The sequence below is a fragment of the Lucilia cuprina genome, chromosome 4 (genome assembly GCF_022045245.1).
Source record: "Lucilia cuprina isolate Lc7/37 chromosome 4, ASM2204524v1, whole genome shotgun sequence".
Classification (NCBI taxonomy): domain Eukaryota; kingdom Metazoa; phylum Arthropoda; class Insecta; order Diptera; family Calliphoridae; genus Lucilia; species Lucilia cuprina.
Window position 1 is genome coordinate 94,501,870 of NC_060952.1, and position 12,717 is coordinate 94,514,586.

Sequence of the window (12,717 nt, forward strand, 5' to 3'; positions counted from 1 at the left end):
TATTGAACATTTGGGTTATAAACGCCAAATAAGTGTTTGAAAATGATGCGATTACATTGCGACTCGATTCGAAAGAAGATTTCTCCTTGAATCGAAATACGGAGTAGTTCCCCTGATTTTCAAATAATATAAACTAGATGGAGGTATAAACAGAAAATAAGTTTATAGCTTCAGTTAGATTGGTGCAACTCAAATATAGATCATTCCAGGAGCAAAATTATTGAGATGTTTATATGGTTTGGTATGGTATTCAGGCTGCAAAAGACGCATACTTCTATCCTGTTGGTTCCTGACCAATTTGTGATACCTGTAAAGATTTGTTAGCTAGTTTGAAAGGAGGATATACATATATACATAAAATCCGAAGAAATACACCTAGTCCTTTATCGGGCCTGTTGTGAGCTCCTTAACCAGTGCCTCAGGTGGGAATCGAACCCGCCACCTCCGGTCTACCAGATTAGAACTCTAAACACTAACCTACCGGAGAGCAAGCGTGGATAAGTCATAAAATAAGTGTAGAGTTAGGTTAAGAGTATAGTTCTAAGAGATAGAAGTAAAAGAAGCGAGAAAAAGTAAGAGAAAGTTTCGTCCTTGTGTTCCTTGATACAGTTTGGCTTGGTGGTCTTAAAACCAATTGCTGTGCTTGATGGAGGCTTTAATATTCTCGTTCTAAAAATTCGAATCGAAAGTCTACTAGCGTAGGGCAGTGAAAGAAGAGATGTTAATATGAACGTACTTTGTAATCCTGGGAGTAACTTTAATTTCCTTTCCTAGACTATTTACTCTTTATTTTAACGATTCTGTTCCAAGCAATATCTGAAATTCTTTCTCTTGAATTCACACTTTCTATAGAGTCGAAAGAAACGTTCTAGTTTTTGGAATAAATCTCCTCGCACTTTATTTAGTCAAAAAGGCTAAATAACCCCAGATGCCAAAAAAATCCATTTATAACATTTTCTTTATAACAAATTTTATTTAAAAAATAAAACAAAACTTAAAATTATTAAAATTCAATTTTTAAAATTCTATAAAATAATAAAAAAAACTCAAGTTAAATCCTTCAAAATTTCTTCTTATCTATCCACTTGTTCATTCTCTTCCTTCTGCATAGCCAAACACATTTCCAACACCTTCTCTCTTACAACTTTACCATTTCTATTGCGTGGCAATTCATTCACAATAAAAGCACCAGCATCTAAATGTTTATAATGAACTTCACTGCGGCGTTCCATAAATTCCACCACATCTTTTGATGTCAAAGAACAGCCTGGTTTTACCACCACTGCTGCAGCTGGTACATAAAGCTTAACATTATCATAAACACCAAATGCACAAACTTCTTTCACCTCGGGCATTTCAGCAACTAATACCTCAATTTCATGAGGTGACCATTTATAGCCCCAATATTTCATAACATCACGACAACGATCCACCAAATACAAATAATGTTCATCATCCACATAACCCAAATCGCCAGTGTGTACAAAACCCTCGGCATCTATGGTGGATTTATTGGCTTCAGGATTTTTATAATAACCCAACCATTGATCATTAGTTTTGCGTAAACACACCTCTCCTTTTTCATTGGGACCCAAACGTTCGCCTGTGGTCGAATCCACAATTTTCATTTGTAAATTGGGTAATATTTGACCCACCGATTTTAATTTGTAATCACGATTGTTAAAAGCAATAGCACCCATTTCAGTGCTGCCATAACCGAAATACAATTTACCATTTGTTAAACTGCTGCGTATAATCTTTAAAGTATTTTCGGGACATGAGGAGCCACCCATAATTAGCATGCGTATACTTTTCATACATTCTTTGGAATAAATGGGTAATGAGGTTAACTCCAACATGGCAGAGGGATTAGTGACTAAAACACTAATTTTATATTTGGTGATAATTTCATGCAAATAATCGGCGGAATAGGGTTTACTAGTTATAACTCTTGTTCCTCCTACCAAAACATTAGTCAAGAGAGTTACCAGACCTGTCAACCAATCGATGCTGCTGGTCGAGAAAATCGTATCATATTGATAGGTGAAACTGTAAATATTTGATAAAAATAGATTTAAGAATTAGTCTCCGTTTAAGCTTTAGAATATGTTAAATCGAGAACTTACGCCATATCTGAAATAACATAACGATTTGACAGACATATTCCTTTGGGTAAGCCGGTGGTGCCTGATGAAAGCATAATAATCATTGTTTGAGTGGGACCTTTAGTCAAAGGTTTGGGTCTGTTATTAAAATAAAAACAATTATTTAACATTGGATCTTGGAAATAAATGTCATAGAACTGATTTCGAACTAATCTGTACCGATCCAGAAATGCTGATCTAGAAATTGAACTAGAACTGAACTAGAACTGAACTAGAACTGAACTAGAACTGAACTAGAACTGAACTAGAACTGAACTAGAACTGAACTAGAACTGAACTAGAACTGAACTAGAACTGAACTAGAACTGAACTAGAACTGAACTAGAACTGAACTAGAACTGAACTAGAACTAAAAATTCCTTTTTAATACTTACTTAAAATGACGTTCACTCTTTGTGGGCTCTAATAGTTCCTCTATCCTTGGCACATTTTCCACATGATTACAGATTGTATAAATAGCTGGTTTAAAAGCAGCCGCAGCTTTTTTCAACTTTTCATAATGTAAACCATCACAGAATATAATCTTGGGTTGAATTTTTTCGAAAATTTGTGTACAAACATCTAAAAAGAATTAAAGAAAAAACAGAAATAAAAATTCTTCCTTTGTTCATGTCCAAAGCCCATTCAAATACTTACTTGTTTCCATTACAGTGTTCATGGGTTGAAAAGGAGTGCCATTGAACCAGGCAGCCAATGCCACAGGCATAACATATGTGGTATTGGGAGCAAAAATACTCACAATATCATCTTCTGTTAAACCAATCGTGTCAAAATGTTGAGCTATCCTTATGGCTGTAGTTAAGGCGGAGCCATAAGTCATGACCGTGCCATCGGAGTCGGAAATTTGCATAACTTCCGAGGGATTTGTATTGCTCATAACAAAATATGCCAATTCTCCTGCCGAAACATTTTCATTATAGATTTCATGCCTCTTGGCACTGGTCCAGAGTTTTTGTTCTTTATCGTATTGGCACAAGTAGTCATACATTTTGAAATTAATTGAAAGGAGTTAGCTTGAACTTCTAATGATCTAAACAGTGTGTAAATTTGAACTGATGTCGAAATTTGATAAAGAAGACCTTTTTAAATAGTTAGCTTTAGTCTGTTGGTGCTAGCTAATCTGTACAGATTTTATTTTAATTATCTACAGATATTCAAGTTAAGCATTTTTTGGTAGCAACAAACAATTAGTCATAACAAATTTCTTTTTGTTGACTTCTATGGATCCAGTTGTTTCTATCTGATTTATGGAAATTTTTAGGAATTGTTTTTAAAAATTACAATGAACTATTATAAATTGTTTGGGGGGTACATATATGTTTTTAGAAAGTTTATTACTAAAATGTTATAAAATGTTTATAATGTTTTAAGGCATTAATATATATTTTTTATTTTATTATAAACATTTGTCTTTTATCGAATGTTGGAGCAGACAGGTGTGTAAATTAATTTGTCTTAGGCAGCCAGGAGACTTATGTTTTTAATCGTCTTTCAATCGTCAATCAAAAAAAAAAAATGATTAGGAAAATTTTATAAACTATTTAAATGTCAACATTTCGACTGCCACATTATTGAGCTATAAAAAGAATCTAAACTAAAAAATATAAACATCTTTATGAAGATGTTTATATTTTTTAGTTTAGAGTACCTTCTTTTTTAGAAAACCTGTTTGTGGTAGATAACTTTGTTAGTTGTGATAATAAAATAATAAAAAAAGCTTATAGCAATAATTATAAATATTAATAAAATTGTTTAATTAGAAATGATTTATTATAAGTTCCTTACATAGAACGGGAACTAGTTCAGAACTAGTATTATCTATCAGTCTATGAATTTCTAAGTGATAGATTGGAATTATTGAAATTGTCTTAACGATCCACTCATAATTAAAATGGGAACTTCTTTGGTGTAAGGATTTAAGTTCAAAATTTATATACTTATTCTATTGTAAAGACGAATAAAGACTCTCATTCTTTTTAGTCAAGCCATTTTTGATTGAGCAAATTTAGAGAATTATAAACTTTCTCTTCCTTATTTAAACCATAGAGTGCTAGAGGTCCTTAAGACTACTGTTAAGGGTTCAGATCAACGCGAACAGATACCGATCAGAGCCACTTATGTCCTATGTCTTAATGTAGTCTCAAGAGAACACTTCAAGATTGCTGAAAGTTAATAATACAAAGTCTACGAACATAGAATAAACGGCTAATATCTAGTAATAGTCTTTAGAAACTACATCGACAGTAAGTAAAAAATAAGTTCTCTTACTGGTTTTTATCACTTTTTATACACGTGTAAGCATATATGCTTGTGAAATTAAGAGTGCAAGAAAGCTCTTAACAAAGCTCTTTGCCGATCATGGTTCTAAAGCCTACATCGGCAGGGAGTAAAAAATAAGTTCTCTTACTGTTTTTTATCGTTTTTTATCCATGTGTTAGCATAAAGCTCTTAATAAAGCTCTTTGCCGATCAGGGTTCTAAAGAAACCACAGTTAGATAAAACAGAATTCATGATCAATACTTTACGGAATTCATGATCAATACAGTCAAAGAAAACTGTCAACGGTTCTGCTACAGGACCTTGTATAACGCGCTAATGATCAAGTGGGATGCTGATATCTGAGAGTAAGCTTTTCAAGCAGCCTATCACTAGAATTTAAAGACAAATGACTGACAAATGATAAAACTGCTCCATTCGATTGGCGTCAAATTATTAAAGATCATTGACGGGGCAAACGAAAAGATTCCAATCTTTCTTAAAAAACAACACTCGAGCAGTTTTCCAAAGTAAACATAGGCATTTGTGATCATTGTCGGATTTCACTTTAAATCAACAAAAGGTGGAGAGTACAAATTAGTTCTCAGACTTGTTTTGCTTGTTATTCATACATGTGTGAACATACGAATACAAGTGAACTCATTTTTAAGAGTTCTTTCTGTTTCGCAGCTTTTAATCAGCGAAACACAATGAGCTCTCAAATAAGCACTCTTGTAATCTTTCTTTCACATCTACGTATTGTATGCTCACGCATGTATAAAAAAGGAACAAAACTAGTCAGAGACCAACTGTTTTACACTCTGCCTTTCACTGCTCTAAATTCACATGTATTAAAAACGAACAAAACTAGTCTGAGATCAAATGTTTTACACTCTGCCTTTCACTGCTCTACGTTCACATGTTCAAGAATATATGTTATTATAATACACTCTTTTTTCGCTCTCTCTCTCTCTTTTTGGCCTTTTATTTGTTCACTACTTTTTTATACTTTCTCTCTCTCTCTATTGCAATAAAACATTGTGATCTTTGTTGAATGATCTTTAAAATTTTACGATCTAATGAGAAATTGTTTCAAAATCTTGATTCATGTTTTTTGCTTAACTGATCCAATATTTGAATTAGCATAAAATGAAATTTACTCAGCCTTTCACTGCTCTAAATTCACATGCCCAGACTATAAGGATATAGGAAGTTCACTACTTTATTATATTCTGTCTCTCTCTCCCTCTCTCTTTCAAAATAAAACATTGCGATTTTGGTTTGAATGATCTTTAACGATTCTATTGAGAGTTTGTTTTAAAATCTTGAGAATGCAAATCATTTATGTTCTCTGCCAAACTGATCCAATATTTGAAAGGTTTAACATAAAATGGAATGATTTAAAATGTTGTTTTGATCTGTTAAAGTATAGATATGGTTGAGAATTTGAGAATCATCATTCACATAGCCTTATGAAACTTCTAAATTGTAACAAGAATTTGTTTATATATTATTCTAACAATTCGTCTAAAGGGATCGTCCCTTAGAAGGATCAATAGAACTTTTAACGTAATTAGTTTTCATTTTGTTTTTTACTTTCTCCAAAAAAGAGAGAAATGAATCAATATAAGATCGTTTAAGTATTAACAGCCTTCTAACATAAAAATTTGGAGATGATAAGTTAATGGTCCTTGTAGCCATCGAAGTTTGTAGTTTATAGTAAAGAGAATAGAAAACGGTACAAACTTGCACGATCATCAAAATTCGGTACATTGCATGTAAAGGCACGTTTGAAACTAACTGAAAATATGTTGAAGCATACAAATATATTGCTAATGTTTCCCCGGTTAAATATTGATAAAATTCAGGATCTTAAAACCTCAAACCCTAAAACTAGAAAATTCCATTATTTGCTATTGACACACGAATTGAAAACACTATTAAAAGCTTTTTAGGGAATTTTTTTCTCTAAAGAATCATGTTGCTAAACAAGGAAAAATAAATTTCTGATAACTATAATTGTTTTTTTTTAAATACTAAAATAATATTTGGCGTTACTAACCAAGTACAATAAAACTTTTACTTTTCTATTAGGGGTACCCCAGATTTCTTATCTTTATAGCGAATTTATTTTTGTTTTTCTCAAATTATCTCGAAGAATATGCTTTATTTTAGATAAAATTGTTGTTTTAAGCTTCGTCATTTTAATGAAATTTTTTCTATAAAAACATAATTGAAGATGTTAGCGAAATGGTGGGTGGGGCTTTGAAAATTAGGAATATATTTTATTGCTTTAGTAATAATCTTAATCTATAAAAACTTATTAAAGTTAAGAAAATTTTCGCAAATCTGTTGCTGGTATTGTAGTTTATGATGTGTTACTTAAAATTTACTTTTAATTTCCCTCCTTCTCTAGAGCCAAACACATTTCTTTAATTTGATTTCTTAATAATTTTCCATTATGATTCCGGGGCAATTCCTTGACAAAGAACACGCCATAATGTAGTTGTTTGTGTGGTACTTCCGATTTACTGCGAACATATTCCATTACCTCATCAGCAGTCAAAGAACTGCCGTCACGCTTGACAATCGCTGCTGCCGGCACATCATAGGACAAATCATCGAATACCCCAAATACACAAACATCTATAACATCGGGAATTTGCACTATAATATCCTCGATTTCTTGAGGTGTATAATGAAAACCTTTGTATTTCATGACATCCTTACTACGACCCGTTATAAAGAGATAATGCTCATCATCCATATAACCCAAATCGCCAGTATGTATGAAATTTTCTGAATCAATAATTTGCTCAGTGGCCTCAGGATTCTTATAATAACCCAACCAACGACTACCATGACTAACACATATCTCTCCTATTTGTGTGGGTCCCAAACGTTCGCCCGTAATAGGATCTACAATTTTCACTTTAACATTGTGAACAATTTGTCCCACAGAATGACATTTATAATCGGCCAAATTGGCAGCAATACCACCAAATTCTGTGCTACCATAACCATAAATCAAAATTCCCATAGTTAAGGCTGAACGTATACGTTTTTGATTGGCTTCCGAACAGAATGCTCCCGTCATAAATATCAAACGTACACTTTTCATGGTCTTTGCTGAGTAATTGGGTAATAGACTTAATTGCACCATATTACCGGGTATTGAAGCAAGAAAATTTACTTTATATTTTACTATCAATTCAAGTAAATATTCAGGAGTTAAGGGCTTAGTAGTTAAAAGTCTTCTTCCGCCCACTAAAACATTAGCAATTAAGGTGAAAAGTCCAGAGGACCAATCCAAGGTGCTGGCGGTAAATAAGGTAGAAGAGCCATTGGAGAAACTAAAAAGTCACATTGGAAATATAAGAATTGATATGCAAAAATATATTTCCCACTAACTTACCCAAAATCAATGGTACAGGCTCTATTAGAAACACATACCGCTTTAGGCAGACCACTGGTGCCAGACGAAACCAAAATGGCCATAGTTTGCGAAGGACCATAGATTAAAGGTTGGGCCCTATTCCAATATATACCAAAGAATATAGTTAAACTTTTAATTAAATATAAAAACCCACTTACAAATAAAAATGTTCCGAAACTGTGGGCTCCAATAGATCCTCTACTTTAGGCACATTATCCAAATGATTACACAATGTATATATCAAGGGTTTAAAAGATTCCGAAGCAGTTTTAACCTTTTCATAATACTGACCATCACAGAATATTACCTTGGGCTGGACTTGGTTATAAATATGCTTGACCACATCTACAGAAATTAAATTACATATAACTTCTAAATTTCCTTAAATATTCTCACTCACTTAGTTCCAATAGACAATTAGTGGCCTGAAAGGGAGTGCCATTAAACCAGGCGGCCACTGCTACCGGTGTCATATACATAGTATTGGGTGTAAAAATACCCACTACATCATCGGCTGTCAATTGCATTTTCTTGAAATGTTGAGCAATACGTATGGCCGCTGCTAAAGCCTCACCATAGGTCATAGTGCTGCCGTCAGGATCAGAAATTTGCATTATATCGGCTGGATTTTTACTACGCAATATATAAAGAGCCACTTCTCCTACCGACATATCATCACTGAATAGTCTTTTCTTTTCGGGTCCACTCCAGATTTTCTCTTCAGGATCATAGGTTGTTTTTAAGGAAATCATAATTGTTGTCAATTAATCCGTTTCCGAGTTCTTTGCTTTGCAAGATTTTTAATGGAACTACAACTTATATTCCAGTATTTTCGCAAAACTTTTTAATCTAATCGATTTTTTCAGCAAATTGATTATAGTTTTAGGTTGCAATCTTATCGAATTGTACAATGAATTGCAGGTAATTTATTAAGAGCTAACTATATAAATAGGGGGAACAAATCTAGTCATTGGACTTAGATTTTTCGATTAGGGAACAATTTTATCAAATTTTCTTTTATTACGAAAGTTTTCATATAATGTCCTTTTTTGGGAAAATTTTCACCAAATTTTCTTTATCGATCATATTTTATATACATTTGCCTTGAGAACAGTAACCTAGGTCAGGTTTTTATTTTTCAAAACATGTTATTTTCTCCGTTTTTGTTCTATATCTGGACAAACAAGATAATATTTTTGAAATAATACCGTAAAAATTCTTTGTTTATTTAACGATAAATTTGTTGTTATTCTTTATTTAGTACTAATGATCATTTAAAATTTATATTATACAAAAAAGACAATCTTCTCAAGGTGCCTAATGAAACAGCAAATTTAGCTTGGAATTTTTTCGGCATTTGCTAAAGTTTCCTGCAATAATAATAATGAATTGCAAAAAAATTACAATTACCGTTTATCCATCGTATTCTTAACTTTATGATGATGACAAAAGGAAAAAATTTAAAATGTTTTTTTTGTTGTTACAATTAAAAACAATATTTTGAGATCTTTAATTAGAGCGTTTTTTGATAATAATTATTCACTACTTTAGACATTAAAGATAAGAAAATGTGGGCTTTATAAATAATGCATACTTTTAGGCATTTAATTAAATTTAATTCATCTATCTTCTTGTGTTAGTCTATCAGTCATGAGGGTCATGAGTTTGATTCCTAAAAGAGACTCGGATCTACTTCACTAAAACGGTAATTCTTTTACGATGTCTAAACTTACTGATAAAGAACCGATAATGTATAATATTTTTTCATTTCTTATTCCTCATTTGCATATATAAAATTACAGTCAAATCGGTCGGCCTTCATTAAGCCTTTCACGTACAAAACTAAACCGCTGGACTTTTTATGGATATTACTTCACCACACACTTTATTTTGACGTATATCGACCATTTTCGAAGAAAAATGGACAAAAGTGTTTTCGAAGGATATCAAATGGACAAAAGTGTTTTGGATATCACAGGATTTTATCCTTTTTAGCATTTAGTAATAGGTTTGAACTCAAAATGTCTCTCTAAATCGAGAAAAATGTAAAAAAATCATGAGACACCGATGTCCCATATACGAGAAAGAGTTAAACTCTCATAGCGCCGTCCTTGAAGTTTTTCTGAGGTCCCTTTTCAAAACTTAAATATGAATACTTCTCGGCTATTTCTATGAAGTATTCTATCCCGAACACAGCAGACATTTAGAAGTACCAGATTTAATTTTCAAAAATTTCGTTTCTTTCCCATTGTGGAATCTGGCGTCTACCATTTTCGACCTAATAAGATCCAAATGTGTTCACTTCCTTTTCCTAGTCTATGTTAATATGAGAATTGATAAAATGTATTTCAAGGACAATGAAAAATTGAAGAAAAATACTGTTTAATACAAGTATTGGTAGATTTCTTGTGGGACTACAGAAATCGGAATATCTAATTGGTTCAAATTTTCATATGAGATAATCTTGGTAACGCAAAGACAATCTTATAATGTCTATTGAAAGCTCAATAACGATCTGAAGAATATATTTTCTCATGAACCGAAATATTTGCAACAAATCGGATGTTCAGAACCCAGTTATTAAGTAATACAACATCGTTTAAATGTCCGTCATTGAAGCTTTCCCACAAGGGCCAAAATATCAGGAATTTCTCGTTTCCTAGTGGCCTATAAATCCGTTAACAATGCTGACCTAGACCTAGTGGTTATGCTCTTTAACCCTTATCATTAACCATAACCTGTTGGAACCACATATTTTTTTTTTATTTTTTATTTCTTAACAATTTGCCATTATGATTCCGTGGCAATTCTTTGACAAAAAAACACGCCATAATGTATTTGTTTGTGTGGTACCTCCGATTTACTCCGTACATATTCCATTATATCATCTGCTGACAAAGAACTGCCTTCGCGCTTGACCACCGCCGCTGCTGGAACATCATATTTTATCTCATCGAATACACCAAATACACAAGCATCTATAACATCGGGAATTTCTAGAATAATATATTCAATTACTTGAGGAGAATATTGAAAACCCTTATATTTCATAATATCTTTACAGCGTCCGGTTAAATACAGATAATGCTCATCATCCATATAATCCAAATCGTCGGTATGAATAAAACCTTCAGAATCAATCATATTCTCAGAAGCCTCCGGATTTTTATAATAACCCAACCAACGACTACCATGACTAGCACATATTTCACCAATTTGATTGGGACCCAAACGTTCGCCCGTAGTACGATCTATAATCTTTACTCTAACATTGTGTAGTATTTTACCCGCCCATTTAGCTTTATAATCGGCTAAATTGCCCACAATACCACCAAATTCAGAGCTGCCATAGATATTCACCAAAATACCCATACTTAAGGCATCGGTATTGGATTGGATCGATTGGATTACCCGATTAGATTCATTTTCGTAGAACATCTTTTAAATGTTTGCTGGAACATTTAATGATTGATAAATCATTAATTGTGTTTTTGATAAAAACTAAATTTCTAAGAGTGTTCTAAGCGAAAATGTTTGCACAACTGTTATTACTTTTCGAGATTCCACAACCTTTTGTACACCTTTTTATAATCTAATCGAAATAATTTGTTTATCAAAATTTAATTAAATCATTAATTGTGTTTTTGATAAAAAGAATATTTAAGAAAAACTCTTTAAAAACAGATTTTTTTCTACAAATTCTTTTAAATTGTCAAAAATTGGTTCGAAGGACCATTTTCTAAAATTTTCTCTTAATAGCTTCTGGGCGACTTTGGTAATTCCAAAAAAAAAAAAAAAACAAATATTCTATCGGAATTATTAAATTATATACAATTACTTTTTTCAATAAAATTTTTTGATTTTTCTTTGGCTCGAAGGACCATTTTCTTTAATTCTCTTTTAATAACTTCATAAGCTCTCTTTTAGTCTTAAATTAAAGCCAATTACATACTTTTTTCCATTACAAAAGAGAAACAATTGAAAATTTATTTAACTTTCAATCACTAACTGCAATATATATATTTTTTTTCATAACTTTACAAATTGTGGACTACTTTTAGGCTTAACAAGAAAAAAAATCAAAATAAAAAAACTCCTCTGCAACTAAAGTTAAATTTCATACTTAAACTATGCTAAAACTACAATTGCATTGCAAAAAACTATAGACAAGAGTTGTGAACAAAAGAATTTCAAAACTAAAAAAAAATAACTGAAATAATTCTGAAAAAAAAAATTCAATTCTAATCTTACACAAAAACTATTCAAATAGTTTAAGGTAACAATACGACAATTTGTGTACAGTAAAATGCTGAAGAAAATTGAGATGTAAATTGAAAGAAATCCACTTGCTAAGCATTTATAAAAGTCTTTTTTTATACTTTTATTGGCTATAATTGTGCGTTCCATGAAGCAAATATTTCTACTACAATTTCTTGAAGAAAAAAAAAAAAGCAAAGGAAAAGTTCGAAGGAGGGTGGGAGTTGAGTAAATGCAGAACAGGAAAATTGCCTTAAGTGTAAATATCTTTGCTTATTATATTGCTGTCAAGCGTAAAATTATATTCTTCAGTTGCATTTAATTGCTGAGCAATGAAACTTGAACAAAAGTTAGAGATTTTTTTATATTGAAAGGTAGTAGAATTTAATTTAAAAAAAAATTGACTTTTTATTTCTTTAATAGAGAAATTTCTATAATTTTTCATTTAGAGAAATTTTTAGCTCTTTTTAAAAGAAAATATTGATTGATTTTATTGATTGTCTAGTCTATAGTCTAGTCTATAGTCTAGTCTATAGTCTAGTCTATAGTCTAGTCTATAGTCTAGTCTATAGTCTAGTCTATAGTCTAGTCTATAGTCTAGTC

General features: G+C 31.8%; 2 protein-coding genes across 2 annotated transcripts; both read right to left on the reverse strand.

Moving 5' to 3' along the window:
• Positions 1 to 963: 963 nt before the first annotated feature.
• On the reverse strand, positions 964 to 3,277 carry LOC111682272 (4-coumarate--CoA ligase 1-like). Its single transcript, XM_023444181.2, has 4 exons — positions 2,802 to 3,277; positions 2,540 to 2,726; positions 2,127 to 2,243; positions 964 to 2,049 (listed from the first exon to the last, which is right to left on the reverse strand). Exons 1-4 carry the CDS (start codon positions 3,151 to 3,153, stop codon positions 1,074 to 1,076), a joined length of 1,632 nt encoding a protein of 543 aa, XP_023299949.2. The 5' UTR covers positions 3,154 to 3,277; the 3' UTR covers positions 964 to 1,073.
• A 3,347-nt stretch (positions 3,278 to 6,624) lies between these two features.
• LOC111682273 (4-coumarate--CoA ligase 3-like) lies at positions 6,625 to 9,167 on the reverse strand. Its single transcript, XM_023444182.2, has 4 exons — positions 8,258 to 9,167; positions 8,016 to 8,202; positions 7,837 to 7,953; positions 6,625 to 7,774 (listed from the first exon to the last, which is right to left on the reverse strand). Exons 1-4 carry the CDS (start codon positions 8,607 to 8,609, stop codon positions 6,817 to 6,819), a joined length of 1,614 nt encoding a protein of 537 aa, XP_023299950.2. The 5' UTR covers positions 8,610 to 9,167; the 3' UTR covers positions 6,625 to 6,816.
• Between the last annotated feature and the right edge of the window lie 3,550 nt (positions 9,168 to 12,717).